The 17,333-nt window shown below is 34.9% G+C and overlaps 1 protein-coding gene across 8 annotated transcripts in view; it reads right to left on the bottom strand.

Annotated features, from left to right (window-relative positions):
- The window catches only part of DMD (dystrophin), a 1,304,666-nt gene that overhangs the window by 412,898 nt on the left and 874,435 nt on the right, over positions 1-17,333 (bottom strand). For all 8 annotated transcript variants that reach the window (XM_087759563.1, XM_087759562.1, XM_087759568.1 and 5 more), the window contains 2 exons: positions 8,886-9,033; positions 6,738-6,887 (listed from right to left, as the gene is read on the bottom strand). In XM_087759563.1, coding sequence (XP_087615689.1) covers positions 6,738-6,887; positions 8,886-9,033 — 298 coding nt within the window. The remainder of the gene's footprint in view (positions 1-6,737; positions 6,888-8,885; positions 9,034-17,333) is intronic.

Here is a 17,333-nt window from a genome sequence, read left to right as displayed (position 1 = left end):
CCAGTTCTTATGGTCTTAGAAAAAAAAAAACAACAAACCAAAACCAAACCCGAAACCCAAATACAAAAAGTCACTTCTACTTATCTATGGAATTCTTAGTTAAAATGCACAGTCAATTTCTCTTTTCACAGCCTGCAAAAAGTGTGCTGTAAGTGAATGTATTTATATTTCTTACTAATTGAATGCAAGGTTTTGTCATCCTTGCTCTATATGTTTCTGTTGAAAACAACAATACATGTCAATTTTCTTAAATGACACAAAATGCAATCTAATTGAAGATTTCTGGTTGTATTTAAGAGATATATGCGTATAACATATATCAGGTTTAGGCTACAAGACTGTTATATATAAGGTTGCTTAGGCTTCTCATTATTGTCTTTAAGAACAAAGATGAAAATTTTAAAATGGAAATCAAATTATGAATCATATGATAAAACTTATAGGAAGTGGCTAAATTAAGCTACATGTCATATTACTTCCCTCCACCAATTTTATTCCTGGAAAAGAGTAGCTAACCAACTTAGTTCCAACATAACAGAATCCAGATTTTGCTTGATCAAAGTAAATAACAAACCAGATTTTCTATTTAATGTTCCACACCATATATGACCAGCAAGTAAAAGAAAAATATTTAGTCGCCTTCAGGATGGCTTCCTTAATTCTCCCCTATTCACTACCTGTGAATATTCAACTTCTTTATTGGTGTAAGGACTTCAGTGTTTTTCCTGTTCGAATAACAAGCTGGAAAAAGGGACAGGTCAAAACCTTATAGATCTCCATGCACAGAAGAGGGAGACTTTTAAAATCTTACATCATCCTGTGCTTAGGAGCAGAAGGTCTTCTACCATAATGTGGACAACATTACTGACTTGGAACCTAAAGATCTTTTCATTGTCCTCTCAGAAATTCAAAGATTCAGTGGTGAATAAAACATGTGTTCTCCCAGACAGAAACATTACTAAGGCAGGCAATTATTGAGAATAAGTTTCTGTTGCCCAGTAGACTGGAACAGGAAGCACATCCTTGAGTGTACCTGGGCAGCAGGAGTCTTTAATTGTCTTTGCAGTGAGGTGGACACCCCAGGATGCCCAAGCATAAGGAGCAGAAAATAAGACACAAACACCAAATGGGATGACTCAGTGTAACCCCATTCAGGTCTGTCCTACATGAGTTACTGGTGGAAACTTCACAGTTCTGTTATTTCTTAAAGTTATTATTTAGTTAAACAACCCTCCCTGTTACATAGTTAACAACTAGTGATAAAAAAGACCCACTAGAAAGTATAGAAATACAGATATATCATACATGTATCATATATTATCCTATTACCAGTAGGAATATATCAGTACCTCCTTGTTTATAATCTACATATCCACTTTTTTTCTAGTTAGACTGAATATAATGGTCAACACCAAACAGCTGTCCTTCAAATTAAGCTTCAGACTAACAAAACCTCCAGAAAAAGAATTAGTTTCAAACATTACTCAATAGCACTGGAAAACTAAAGGCATATAAATTTTAATATAATTTGGCCTGAAACAAATTTTTAAAAGAAGGGTCATTAGCACTGTTTTACTTCTGTGTTGTGTTATGACATCTTCATTTCTATATGCTTAGCATGGCTGGGAAACAGCAATTTATCTTACACTGCTAGTAAATTTGCCTTTTTAAATCTTGATTAGTGGTAGCTGCTAGCAACACTCAAAAAGGAATGAACCCTATATATACTTGTTTCTTAGAGCTTGTGACATTCTTATGTTCATACAATCAACATATACTTCAAACATATACATCAAACTTCATTTTGCTATACGTGAGGCCATTTGCCAGTACGGCTGATGACAACATGAATATGGACTACACCTAATTAGCAATCTATGACAAACTGTCATAGGTAATTTAGCATAGCATAATACTTTATTACATTTAAGGGAATCAGGTCATTTATTAATTGAAAACAAATTCAGGAAAAGATGAACCTTTTGATCCCCAAAATGCTGGGTATACTATTCTAGTTTCACATTGAAAGCACAGAAATCAAACTATAGCATTCATTCTCCAAGATCTTTTCCCCTCCATCCCACAATGAACAATAGTAGCAATTGTAGTAGTTTCAGCTGTGAACTCAAACTAAGTTGCACTGACATGCTGGAAATTTGATGTCATCACAGGTAATCTATGAATAATTACTACTCAAGACATGTTACAATACATGAACTATAACCTTGTTATGACTTTGTCTTTCTGCACTTTCTGGGCCCATCTGTTTTTCTCTATACTTGATCAATCAAGCTGAGACAACCTATACTTTTCCTGGTGGTACAGAAAATGTTCACAAATTATAGCCATGTCAGTCCACTCCAATTTTTTTTTTTGTCTGTATAGCACAACAAATTGATTTGCTGTGGCAGTAAACAGTGAAATATTCTCTTCAGTGTCTAGTAATTAGTTCTAATACTAGCAGACAAATTAAAAGGCAGCAAAACAAAACGTCTCCATCAGGCACTTATAATAACCTTCATAATACATACAGTGGACATTGCGAAGACTAAGGTGGATAAATGAGGAGAATGCTGATTTTGGCATCCAGCTTACTTTCAGATAATCTAACTCATCCCTCTTGGCTGACACCAGACCAAGAATAATATTAGAGAGTAATAAACTCCTTCCAGCAAACCTCTGATTCCACGGTTCACTGGTCTCAGACCTAATCTATCAATCCATTTACTGAACAGTAAAAGGTAAGAAACCCATTACAGATCTGTTATATGCCCTGGCAGGTGGTATATGACAAGAACTGAATTCATCACAAACTCCAGTGCCCTTTTGTATGCTTTGAAGCACTAGGTGGTTAGCTTACTTGGCTATCACAGCAGAAGATGCTTTGAGCTTTGAAAATAAACAAAAAATTCTTGATGTGAAGGCAGAAAAAGGATTATAAACCACTTCATTTTTCATACTATTAAGACTTCACAAAGATAGTGCTATTTTCATTTTTACAAGAAATATTTTTTTTGGAGAGGGTACAGTAAGTAAAACCAGGCTAGAATTTAAAAGTCAGGCTTTCAAATGTGGGCTTTAATCTTCATTTTCTGCTTAAACTATGTCTGAGGTAGCAGCCTATTAGAATCACTATTCAATAAAGTTGTCTAAAGAGATGTCATTTTAAAATTATTACTATCCAAAGGAAGAAAAACTCTTCACGTATCTATTCTCAAGGTCATCAGCACGTGATACAAACACCTAAAAGCAAAGACAATACTGAAGCAAAAGCAAAAAAGCTTCTTTTATGTGACTGCAATTCCTTTCATACTCAATTTCTTTTCTCGGCTTATTTCCATTGCTGTAGGGCAACAGTTTCTGTGACTGTAAAGAAGGTTTGAAAATTACTTATTTCAAATATGTCACCTTGAAGGTTAAGACTTGCAGGTGTTGTCCCCCATTCCCCTGCTTGGCAGATCAAGGCAAAACAAAAATTTGTCATAACCTTATGAGATATTTGGCTACAATCTCAGCTGGTGTAAATTGTCACAGCTTCTCTGAAGTAAACAGAATTACTCTAGTGTATGCCAGATAAGGACCTACTTTATTTATGTAACTGCCATGTATGTTTCGTATTTTGAAAACAACATCATCCTGCAATATGAGATAATCAGAAATGCTAGATTGTTACATGTTCATTTCTAGCAGAGATGCCAGAAAACAAAACAAACAGCTAGAATCAAAGGATTAAAGTACAAGATACGCTCTTAGAAGAGGATGGAGACACAGAAGAGCCCCAGAGAAATCTCTGTGATGATGATGTTTGTCCATTGTACTTTGAGGAACACAAAAAAAAAAAAATATCCTCATCAAAACAACTGACTACAAAACCATCCTCAGGTGACCTACAGAAGTTCACCTGATATAAAAATGCCAGAGCTGTGAGCTTTGTCTCACAGTAAAATCTGTGGGTTTTTTTTTTCAGTGCTTACAGATCTATAACTGAAGGAAGACAATGTATGTCCCTCTGTCAGGCCTGCAGACTTTCTTTCCATGTTTTCTAATTTTATTACAGACCCTAGAGTTTCAGAGGAGAAAGTAAAAAAAATTAATTGAGGCTTCCTACATAAAATATGAGAAAGGAAAAAGTATATAAAAGAAAAAATAAATATTTTTCCCTTCAGCTTCATTGGAAAAATCCAATGACAGAAACCCAAAATGAGCTTCTAACTTCTTCCCCCTACCCCCACCCACATCTCTCAAGATCATATGGGAAATAGAAATGCTTCAAAGAAAGAGAACACCTTCAGAGAACATGTATGGATTCGAGTCTTGCAATTTACAAACTCAGTTTCTGTTAATTAAAAAAAAAATATACTGCATTTTTCAGATTCTTTAGATTCAGCTACCAAGGGACATTGAGAACTTCTCAGTTTTATACATCTCCATAGGTAGATAACTGAAATCAAAATAATGTGATTAAGTAATGATCTCAAATGGAAGTTTAATTTTCTGGGTTTAGTCTTTTAGGAGTAAATGGAAGTTTTCAAGTGGTAAATTCCAAGCCTAATGTCTTGCCAGAAATATTACTTAGATCTAGGAGACATAAAATTGTAAAGAGAATGATTCATTAAACAGTAGATTTGTCCCCCATATTTCATCCATACAGAACTACTTTCAACAGCATTCGTAGTTGCTCTCAGTGTGACAAGTAACCTGGAACATTTCTGCATCAGCAAGCAGAAAATGAAAATGCAAAGTTTTCAGGTATATGACTAATCAGTAAAAGCTTAAATTCAGAGACAAATTAGATTTTGTTAGAATGTATTTGTGCAAATTTTACTAAAAGTAAAATTATTTTTTTCCCTGAAAATTAATATTGTCCTTTTAATACTACAGCTCAGATATTCAAATTGTGGTGCCTAAATTCAGCTATGTATATGATTACTTCAGCTCGTAAATATCACTATTTTGATCTTAGAATCATAGAATCACTTTGGTTGGAAAAGACCCTTAAGATCATCAAGTCCAACCGTTAACCTAACACTACCAAGTCCACCACTATACCATGTCCTTAAGCACCACGTCTACCTGTCTTTTAAATACCTCCAGGGATGGAGACTCAACCACTTCCCTGGGCAGCCTGTTCCAATGCCTGACTACCCTTTCGGTGAAGAAGTTTTTCCTAATATCTAACGTAAACTTCCCCTGGTGCAGCTTGAGGCTGTTTCCTCTCATCCTATCGCTTGTTACTAGGGAGAAGAGACTGACCCCCACCTTGCTACAACCTCCTTGCAGGTAGCTGTAGAGAGCAATAAGGTCTCCCCTCAGCCTCCTCTTCTCCAGACTACACAACCCCAATTCCCTCAGCCGGTCCTTGTAAGACTTGTTCTCTAGACCCTTCACCAACTTCGTTGCCCTTCTTTGGACATGCTCCAGCACCTCAATGTCCTTGCAGTGAGGGGACCAAAACTGAACACAATACTCGAGGTGCGGCTGTGAATTCTTCTGTATACACTGATTTCAGAAACCCATTTGTAAAGAACGAGATACTTCTGTCCAAGCACCCCAATAATGATTTATGTGTCCAACTTGGAATTTGTGAATGTGATCAATATGTATTATCCACTTTTGCTTCAGCCATTAGCTGATATTCTGAGCCTTGCCAGACTGTTTCTGTTAGGAAGAAACTAATGAGAGTTCCGCATCAAATAAGTTTCTGTTTATTTCCCAGGTCTGTGCTTGAAATTCAACTGTGTTCACAGAAACGGTAACAAAAAAAACCCCAAAAAACAACCAAAAAAACAGGCTGCAATATTCTTGACCAGAAACTCTATCTTGTCTTTTCAGTAAGATACTCAGAAGATTTTCTCATTGTTTTTTTCCCAGAACTAAACACAACGAATCCCTCTTTCTTTTTTTCCCTGGCATTCTGGTAACTTTAACAAATACGTATCACAGGTTAATTTCCCAGATTCTGATTTTGATATCAGTCTCAAGGGAAACTCTTCAGATGATTCTACACTGACCTTTTCTCACCAGACTATTGCATACCTTGGGTGGTGGTCCTCTGGACAGCGCTTTCTACCATTTCTGCTACATAAGGTATGGAGAGCACTCAAATTGTCTGCCTCTCTTTACCAGATTTGCTATTCATTGTCACGAATTTCCAACACAAAAATATGCTACTTCAACAATAAAGTATAACAAAATCCTCCCTTACTTCTCTCCGTGAGTATGGAGATCCCAGAAAGCAAAATGAATGGTACTTTGCTACACAGAAACCAGAATTCAAAGTTCAAGGTTGGAAGAAGCATGGTGGAACATGAAACAGTGGTTGCAGCTTCCACCTAGGGGCTGGGGAGAGGAGAGAATTGGGAAGTGTTTCCATAAAGGCAATCAGCCATTTGTTACTGCCTCTCACACACCTGAGTCACAAAAGCTAGAATATTCTCTGTACCCTCAAAACAACCAGGCTACAAAAATGATGCTCTGCATTCCACTCTTAAGCAGCAGACCTGTAATTTAGGGAGTATATTTGGATGCAACATCATCACTTCAGGTGCTAATGGTCTTGGTTTGCTATCATTGTTTCTCACAGCAGTGTATTGTACACATTTTTCTTCCTCAGGTTCATTATGCATACAAATGTCTCTTCATACAGAGAAAAATAGTACATATCAGAAAATATATAATACAAATATTTGCTGAAGATTAAAATTTTATACCACAGTTATATCACTAGTATGTCTAACCTTTAACAAGCGATGGTTAGCCTCCTTCAGTGTACTCTCAAGCTTATGTTTTTTGTCTGGGTTCAGTGATGCACTTCCAAGTGCTATTCCTCCGGTTTCATTTAATCGTTTAAGTATTCCCTTGTGTGGCAGCAGCTCTTCAACTCTTAACTGGAACAGACAAATACAGCAGTTAAGATGAACTGTGGTAGAATTTTCAGCTCTCTTATCTTCACCCTTATCGATTTGTGTATCAGCTGCAGGAATAAACTCAATTCAAGACAAAATAACCATTGCTTTCTGAATGTAGAAGGCTAAAACCCCCAAAAGAGACTGTATTAGTGGATCAAGCCTAAAGAGAGTCCTAAAAGCCAAAATACAGGGTTTCTCAGGATATTAATCACTGTTTCGTGATAAGTTCCACTTCTGGACACTCAATAATAGCTCATGTATATGAATTTTAATAATATTTTAATATAATAAGGAGCAAACACTTTGGAAAAGGGTTTTAACGTGTTCCATGCTGTGAACACAATCACCCAGATGTTATGGGGTAAAAAGCCCTCCAGTCTAACCTCATAATTAAGAATGTTCATGTATGTTCATAAAAAAAAAACAAACAAAACCACAAAAGTAAAGCCAAAGGATGCAAGGCATCATCTAAATGTACCACTTCACCATCGTGTATGCAGTTACTGCAAACTTATATCGTCAAAGTAACTTAATATATCAAGTAAGGATAATGTAACTAAAAGACAAAGTTCTTCAAGTTTTTTGTTGTTTTTTGTTTTTGTTTTTGTTTTTTTGTTAGCATAATCAGGTAGGCATGAAATGAGCCACAGTACAAGCCAATGTGTTATTCTTTGCTGCATTAGGATGTATTCTTTTGCGTAGCTCCAAAAGAACAAGGTGGACTGTAAAAATGAGATACAAATAAGAGATGCTAACACCTTTAATTTTGGATTATGTATCCCTTGGGAATGTTACAATTGGGAAATATTTGTGTATAAATGAGGAAGGGGAGCCTTCATGGTTCTAAGCAATCAATTTAGACTTTAAACCTGTAATCATGTCTGCAAATTATAAGATGCATCTAACACCCCTTGTAAATATTTCTTTGCATTTGTTCTGATATCCTTGACAATGGAGACAAAGCCTCAAAAATTCTCTGTCCAACTTGCTGACATCTTATGCTAAACAGCCAGAGGGACAAACTCAGCACATGGTTAAGTCTTCATTTCCTCAAATGCTATGCAGTACTATTTATCTTATTTTTGTTTATTGAAAAAGAAATTGAAGATAGATTTTTACTGAAGAATCTTTTAGATTTTTTCAGATTTTGTTGAAAGAAGGATAGAAGAAACTCTGACAATTTTCCTTCATATTCTTTAGTGCTTTATTCCATCACTTGCTGAATTTGTTCACCTTGGACTGGCGTAAAGGATAACCAGTCCTTATCCTCAAGAGAGGACAGGAAACCTGTCGGCAGGCATTCTCTATGTAGTATGCATTTTCCAATTACAGTTTAATTTATTATTGTGCAAGTTAAGTACAGTCATTCTATTGGGCACATTTTAGAAACTAAACGAGCAACTTCTATTGGATATATTTATTAGCAGTATCATAGTCTAAAAGCTCTAATATCTTCATGAAAATATTCTAGCCTTCAAAAACAAACGTTTAATATTCTGTTGGTTTTTTTGTTTAAACATTTTCTAAAAGTAGTCTAGATGTTTAGTCTAGAAAATGTTGCAGTGATACTTTAACCAGTTGACATTTATAATTATGCATGGAATTCTAGATACTCTTGTGAAATACTGAATACCATTTCATAATCGAGAAGTTATAAAAGATTAACAAGACACCTATAGAGAAACGTTTTACAGATAAAACAGTCAAGTTCTCAGTTAAGAAATGAGGATTAAAAAGATAATGATTAATTACCTAGTGACAGGATAGGTATTTTCCTTTCAGTATATTTTCCACTACTTTTCCCATTTTAGTATGATCAGTAATTATTTGTTTTGAAAGCCCACTGCTTTAATTTATCTAAAAGAGTTATATGGATGCCGTGTTTGACAGCAGAAGCCTTCTCTAAAAACAACATTGAGTTTTCTTCAATGTAGAATTGATAAATTAAGAAAACATTAAGAATAAAACTCACGATACCTTTACTTTGCTAAGGCAGTCTCTTAACTGGTCTTCATTCCCTGGTTCAAGGGGAATACCAATAACGATGTCTGCTTCCTCTAACCATAAAATCAACTTGTTCAAGTCCTCTTGAAATTCTGATAAAATATGCTTTTCTTCCTCTAGCCTGTAATAAAAACATGACATTAATGTTCCTGTACATTTATTTTTATGTTGAAGTGCTCATCCATACTAAAAGAAAGACTACGGAAAATTAACTCTTATCATTTATATTAATTGTTTTTAAAAGTGTGCCATAGATTTTTTCATATCAAAATTATCAGACCAGCACCCTTTTACCAAGGCATTAATGTATTTTAAAAGAAAAACTCAATTCATAATTTGCAACATCACTAATTCGCCTTCTGGCTTACATATGGCAGGGACCAAACAAGCACACCAAAACTAGAACTAGATTTTTGTGTGAACTAACAGCAAGGAAGCTCAGAGTCAGAAACTAAGAATTCTAGCACCAAATTTTACCAAACTGAATCTGTAAAAAGTGACACTTAAACCCATTTGAACATGTTATACAAACAGATATTTTGGTGACCATGCCACATACTTTGTGTAAAGCATTCCAGTCGAGATCCACAAAAAGTAGGCAAGGTTTATAGTCCATAAGAAGGAATAGGATAGGATTTATCTCACCTGACTTCAGATGTCTACTTTGTCTACATCTACAACCTAACTGCTGAATTTCTCACCCAGATTCTCTTCATTGAATGCCAGTTGGCATTTCTAGGGTGTGATACATGGATTCATCTTAGATGATTACAATAGGAAGAGATCAATTCTGTCATACAACTTTTTTCTTTTATTAATTAAAGGAAATCCAGATGACCAACATAAACATTGCAGGTGTCTAAAGTCAGATAAGACTACTTTCACCACGACTGTATAAATATATGGAGATCTGAACTTTTGTGCCTAAGCTTCCAAAGTTATCAAGAGACACAAGAGAAAAATTTCAAGGGCAGCAGGGAAGAGCATTAGAAGAATGTGAGCCCTTTGAGATTAACATTATGGGCAGATCTCTTCTGCAGGAGAAAACCCTCTGTTTTATATAAATCATCTGTAATTTATCCTCCAAACTTATTCACAAAACTGAGGTTACACTGAGTCTTACCTGTATGGAAAGATTAAATAATTATTAATAAAATTAAAGAATAATTATTAACCTATTAAATAATAGGGGTTTTTTTTTGGTGCTGTTATTTTATTAAGGTTACTTGAGAGCAAAGAAAGAGATGTAAAACCAGGGTTTTGTTTTTTTTTTTTAAATTATGATTGTTTTTTCCAAAATCCAACTTAGTTTGAGAGGTTGCAGGTTGAGAGGTTAGGTCATTTATTACACATAATAAGAGGCTGTAGTAGTGTTTTAAGAATACAACTCAATATTACAGTGGAGAATCAAGGTCAATATTATTAATATATTATTTCTGAATGCAAAAATGTATTAGAATGAAAATTATTTTAACTTTCTCTGCTCTCCCATACTTGCCATGATGGTCAGTGCCCATAGAACACTCTGAGAATTCAAATAGAATGACATTTATTTTAAACTAGGCCATCATTTATGTACAATTTTTTTTTTCTTTTTTAGGAGACTGTTTTCTGATGGCTGACTTAAAGCAAAGATGTCTCTTTAGAAAAGCTATGTGAATAAGCTTCAGGAAAAAGAGAATAAAAAGTGTCAGCTTCACACCATCTAACAAAAAAAATACTGAAAACAATTGTTGTGTGACACACTTGCCTGCACACATGCACAGTCTGAAAATAGCTTAGAAAGTATAGATTAAAAACTTTTATCGAAGGAGAAGAGAAATTTAGAAATTTCCAACAGTCATTATCTATCTTATAGAAGTTTGTACATCCAAATCCATGCAACATTTCACCCTATATTAAGAACCCTAACTTTAAGTCATTAAAATCTTATATGACTTTTTTTTTCCCCTCACTGTAATTTCCAGAGAATAACAGTATTCAAGTGACTTCAAGTGTTCCACATTTGAAACATTTATTTACAATGAAAGAAAGCTGCTTGCTTAATGTTTTAAGTAAAAGCATTTGGTTAGAGGGAAAACAAAGGAAGAAAAATTGTACGATTTGTAAAATGACTTTTAATTAACATCATCCTGGTTACAGTGTAAAATGGGAGAAGCCTGGTTTGGTCAGCAGTGAAAATTCTAATAGTGAGGAAGGGTATAAGCATATGAGCTGAATTAATTTCATTTCACAGCAATGGAATCATCTGACTTCATGGTATAAGCAAGAAATTTTTATAGATTAATATTTTGGAGGAGGGAAAGACTCTGCTGTTGGAATGCTGACTATTATTAAATAAAACCAGAAGCATGCTATTTAACTATTATTTTACACAACTTGCAAACTAGCAAAAGTTTTGCTAGTGCTTTACTTGCCTTCCAACTTATTGGTGTTTATTGCATTTCCTTAACATGGCATCCTTGCAAGATGAGAATTGCTATACTAGATAAATAAACACTCCATAAGCTCTACAGACCCCTCTCCGAAACAGTAGATTAAAAACCAGAGTAAAGTACCAAAGACAACACTCTTGACTATCGAGCTACTATAAGTAGCTCACACTTTCAGGTTGTTTTTTTTTTTTTACAGCACAGTTTAAAGATGTTCTCTGTTCATTTCTAAAATATGAAGCATTATTTCTCTGTTTATCTTCAAGTTTAATGGTTTGTATAGAATTTATTTAAGCAGGTAGTAGTGATAATAATGAATGGGATAATTAAAATTTTCCATCTACAATTAAGTGCTAGATATTTTATTTCCTGAGTCAATTCAATGGATTTAGATAACTAAAAAGCACTAAGTTCTTCTTGAAATATTGGTTGTGAATTATAAATATTCTTAATACTTTTTCAGGAAATGAATTTGCAGTGATTATTGCTGAAAAAATTATATATACGGAAAAGCAAGTACAGAATGTGTTATTAAGTATTATGAAGTCCAATAATAAATCATGCATTCAGTCATAAGAAAATATACAAAGTTGTGTAAAGGACATTAGTAAAAGCCAGTACAGGTTTAAATGGAGGATGCTTTTTTCCTAGCTCAGCTGATATATCCATAGAGTGCTATTATCTCAAGCATTTCAGATAGACTGTAGCTGGAATTTTAGGTAAGCAATAAATTTAAATCTACCGTCACGCAGGACAACTTTTTGTCAGTTAGTGTTCAAGAACCAGATAATGAGGAGTTGCATGCTCTAAGGCTACAACAACATGGGTATTATAGGGTTTAGTCTCTTTTGAGAAACCAAAAGACACTATGGAGACAAGGAGGAGGACACTCTTAAGTGCTTATTGGGAAGCGTGTATTGATAGAAAAAGAAAAAAAAAAAAAAAAAAAAAAAAAAAGAGAACCCTATTGTACCAGCCAAGAGTCAGGAGCAAAGATAGGCATAGCTGTGGAAAATAACCTTAATTCACAAGTCAAGAAAAGGAGCTTGGAGATGACATTTTTCTCCTGTTCCCACCATGCTTTAAATCTTGACTGGAAAGCCAGCTGCCCACAAGGGGACACATTAACACTGTCATTAACTATCTTTTGCACACTTGTGGGGGGGATTCTCATTCATGTACATGGCACTTCACAAAAAACTAACTCAGCAATCTATACTTCACAGTTCTACTGCAAGTGGAACTGAATTAAACAGTACTCCACAGTCCAAAGAAATCCAGAAGTGAAATTTTCACAACCAAACACGTGACTGAGCACAGATTTACAAGGCTCAGGAGAAGTCCTTATGCAGAATTAGATCACAGAGAAGCATAAAGAGACTAAATAAAACTGGCCTGGTGGCAAGTCCAAGAGGTTTAAAAAGATTTCAGAAAGTAATAATTGAGAAATGTCAAACCATTTGTTACTTTCAACTACCACCACACACCTAAGAGTTTGAAGGATGCATGCAGGACAGAAGTTAAGATATTTCACAATAGAATACATTGTCCCTCAGGAGCTGCAACCACAGTGTGACAGAAGTTAATGCAACATGGACTCCAGCCACCACCTCGTGGGATCAGTACCTGTGTGGTCAGCAGCTCTTCCCAGCTGAAGAAAGACATAGAGATGAAGTGCTTTTCCACCTTTCTTCAGGCTGTATCTCTCCCTGATTTAAGCTATTTAGACAAAACCTTTTTTTTTTTTCCCCCTGTATAAATTAAATAGGTTTAGGTTTTTGCAACAGACAAACAGTAAAGATCTACAGGTTGGACTCAATGATCTCAGAGGTCCTTTCCAACCTTAACGATTCTATGATTGTATGATTTACGTTTCTTTATATTGCCAGAGAAAAGACTTGCACTGACGTGTGTGGACTTTGGAAACTAACATACACTGTGTCCTATTTTCCTGCGGCAAAAAATTCTTGCCCATGTTTCTAGGTGGTTTCAGAAACCAGCACTGCAACTTTTAAACATACTGTTGTCTTCAAGAACAGCTCCTTTTTATGATTTCCCATGTTGTAACTGCAGACCAGAAATTACCTGTTTCAAAATTAAATCTGTGAGGTTATTATAAAAAAAAAAAAAAAGGCTATAATAAAATGTTGATTGATAAGATCATTTATTTAATTGTATTGATTTATTTAATTATTTTTTTAAGAAATTGAAATTTATTAGAAAGAATAATTATTTGATCAACTAGGTAGCTGAATTTAACCCACTTTAGTGTTTGGCCACAGCCTTTTGGCCAACGGCAGCTGATTTTTCACAAAGGTAGTATTGATTTGCTTTGAGGAGAGAAGACAAAAGCCTGCTTATCAGTTAGGTAATCAGCTAGATTTACCGCCTGGTGAATTGAGTTAAAATGCCAAGCAGTTAAAGAAGAAGATAATGAGGGTAAGATTTCATGATCCATAATATGAAAATCACACCTAATCTTAGACTTAAAATTCAGGGTGATCGATAGGAAAGGTAATATTTGTGATTCTTTTAGAAAAAGGAACTCAATGCTATTAAATAGCATAAACTGTTTAGTCAAGATATCTACTGCAAAATTAGAATTGTTGATACTGTAAAGCCATAAGCAAAGCTGATGAAATCATTGTTATGCAATGTAATTTTTATATTTCAAAAGTGCTTCGAAGCTGGAAAATATTGCATCAGAGGCCTCATCAAAATGGGTCCTAATTAAAAAGTTGATGTTTTCTGTAAACAATAAAGGCAGTAGGAACATGACAGCTAGTCCCAACATGTTTTGTATAGTTAAATAGGCATCAGTAAAAAACACCTGACAACTGATCTACTGGATGTCCAATAAAAACTTTCACTCTAAAAATGACTTACCATCTTACCAAAGAGAAAGTATATCTTCAATACACAAAAGTCAATATTCATAACTACACTTAGAGCCTGAAAATACTGTTTATAAAAATAAATTATTATATTAACTGAAATGCTTGGCAAATTTCTGCTGCTCTGAACAGGCTCCGAATAAAAGTTCTAGATCAAGTTTCTGCTTTAGATCTAGAATGGAATTCTAAATCAGCAAGCAGATTTATTTGGTTTCGTTCTTAACACAGTATATTCTAATATTTACTAGACATGTGAGCCCACGACTGCTCTTTTTTAAGCTCATAAACAAATTACTCCACAGTAACTTCCTAAGGATTAAACAAACACAAGCCGCTGGTGCCAAATTGTTCTTTAGAGGAAAAGGAAAGAGAAGATATTTACTGTAAAAACAACAAAATGCTCCAAAACTATTTGTTTTTATATATGTATATACACACACACGTGCATATATAGACAAACAAATACAGGTATACACATATATACACACATATACTTACATTTATACAAACAAATATATAAAAAAAGTGAACACCATAAATAGCAAAAGAAGCCAATTAACAGCCCTGCTTTCCTGGTTTTGTCTTAAATTTTCTTATGGAAACCTGCACGACTGTTTTCCGGAACTGTTGTTTGTCTAGGATTTCTGGAAATGCAAGCCGTATCAATGAAAAGCCCTGATGTTGATGGACTCTAATATTTCTTGTGCCTATGTACTACAGCTCTGAATCTCTTCTGGAGCACTGTTAGGCAGCCAGAAATTCTGGACCTTCCTGATGCATACAGGCTTACCCATTTTGGTTGTATAAGACATGTAGAGAAGGACCAACTTTACAGCATTACATTTATCACAGCATTCCTGACTGAGAAGTGTATGTGTACTTGAGAGGTCAAATGCTCTTCTAAAGCCAAAATAGGTTATCTAAAACCAGCTAATCAAAACATTTATTTTTGTGAAACTGAGGCAGATGCTAATCTGTGCTGAGATCTGTAACTATAAAAATGAAGAAAAACTAGCTTCCTTTCTGAGGCAGTGTCCCCCTCTGCCCTGATGATGTGGAAGTCTGGGAATCAGTCATCCAGTGCTATGCCAAGAACGGCACAATAAAACCTCTGTTCCTCAACCAGACCAGATTCCCCAGAACCTAAGCTCTCAGCAACATCTTTACTTTTTTGGTTTCCTATCACTTCTACTCATTTGTAAAGCACATAGCTCAGTGGAGGCATTATGTGATGGGACCCTAAGGATAAACTTGAGAAAGATACAATTTTAAATATGTTAATTCTGGCACAGAAAAGGCAGAGCGTTCAACTCAATGCACCTGAGAGCAAAATTATTGAGCTGTATAGTATTTTGAATGAGAAATCAAAAAGATTTCTTGTCTCCTAGCAGAGATAGGAATTGGCAAGTTTCCTTTTTCATCTTAAGTACACTGTCAGTTTTATCACCCTCATGAATTCAACTGCAACCCTTAAAACATTTAAAACTTTTCCTAGTCATGAAGGAAAGATTTTTACTTTGATGACTAATTTAAATGTTGATCAGTAGGATTGAGTTTTATTGTCTGAGCAATGTGGGATGTTTTGAACCTAAAACTTTCTAGGAATTCGAGATGTTTACTCTGTGTGTGTGTGTGTGTGTGTGTACGCGCGCGCGCGCATGCATGCACAGAAGGGTTTCAGAATTCAGACAAAAACCCAAATACTGTTCCATAAAGATCTACTTCCTTATTCTAGTCAGGAACAGTATGTAGTATAGTAATTAAAAGGTCCATTGCAATTAAGGGGAGCTGCAGGTGCACTTCATAATTTACTTTACAATTTGTTCTTGGCCTGCTAGAACATTACTTCTATTATAAATAACATCCTGCATGACAAGTATCATATTATGCAAGCCACTAAAATAAAGCACCTCCTATATTAGCTGAACCAGCTAATCAAATAAAAAGTTTTAACTCAATGACTGATTGCACCTTTTGAACAAGCTGATTTCTATCACCATAATTACATTTGGAACAACAGACACATGTAATTTCTAGGTGTTTAAATTTATGGCAGCAATGACAAATTAACAGTAAATTGTTACTAAGGGAGTATGGGCTTCCAAATCTGAGCCTAAACAAACCGGAATAAGGAGCACGAGCCACCAGTTGACTCAGACATGGACAGAGCAGCTCTTGAGAAAGCAGATGGGAGTACATCTTGCTGGATAAGCAGGTGACTGAGGAATAAGATGTCATTTCAGCAGCTGGTCCTATGGAGCCAGGCAGAGCCATTTCCAGCACAGATCTGCATGCTGTTGTATACTACTGCCTTATCCTTTTAAACCAGACTAAGTTCACAAAGACCTTTTAAACTGCTTCTCTGTCAGCAAATGGTTTATTTTGTTAACCCTGAGATGTAACCCATCTTGTTTGATGGAAAATTCTCTAACTATAGCAGAGAAGTACAGAATTTCATATGTGACTTTTGGTCTTCTACATGACTGCTATTCTCAGGCACATTACTTTGTGTTTTTCCTATTAAAACACCGCAGCTTTCTGTTTGTGTTTCTAAATTCATAAGGGCCCTTGGTCAACTATTATGACTGCACAGCTGTTTAAATGAATTTTATATAGTTTATACTTCTGGAAGCAAATGTATTAATATTCAGTATTTAATATTAAGTAGTAAATTAAATTAATTAAAATAATTATTTTTTCCTAATAGCATTTTGTATATATGGTATTTCATACATTAGGGATTAGTTTTCCTAACAGTATTAAACTGAATCAATAACAAATTCTTATGGTAGTCCACAAAATACCCCAGACAGATTTTTTTTTATTATTATCATTTATCCTTAGTTATAACGGTTAACTATTACATAAACATTCATGGCCCATTTCAAGTAAGCTTACATTTACAGTTTCTAGAAACCATATGAAATGCATATTGCAGCTCATGTATTTTCTCCATAGTCAACAATGTCATACGAATACCATAGCAACCCGTAAATAGTTTCTGAAACACATAAGATGTTTACAGTTTGTAACTGCACACAAGTAATGTTGGACTTATTTGGGAGGTGTCAGATCTGCACTTGTGACTCATATTC

Source organism: Nipponia nippon, unplaced genomic scaffold (genome assembly GCF_047370975.1).
Source record: "Nipponia nippon isolate SJK-2023a ecotype South Korea unplaced genomic scaffold, ASM4737097v1 scaffold_2, whole genome shotgun sequence".
Lineage (NCBI taxonomy): Eukaryota > Metazoa > Chordata > Aves > Pelecaniformes > Threskiornithidae > Nipponia > Nipponia nippon.
This window is presented reverse-complemented; position numbering and strand designations above follow the sequence as displayed.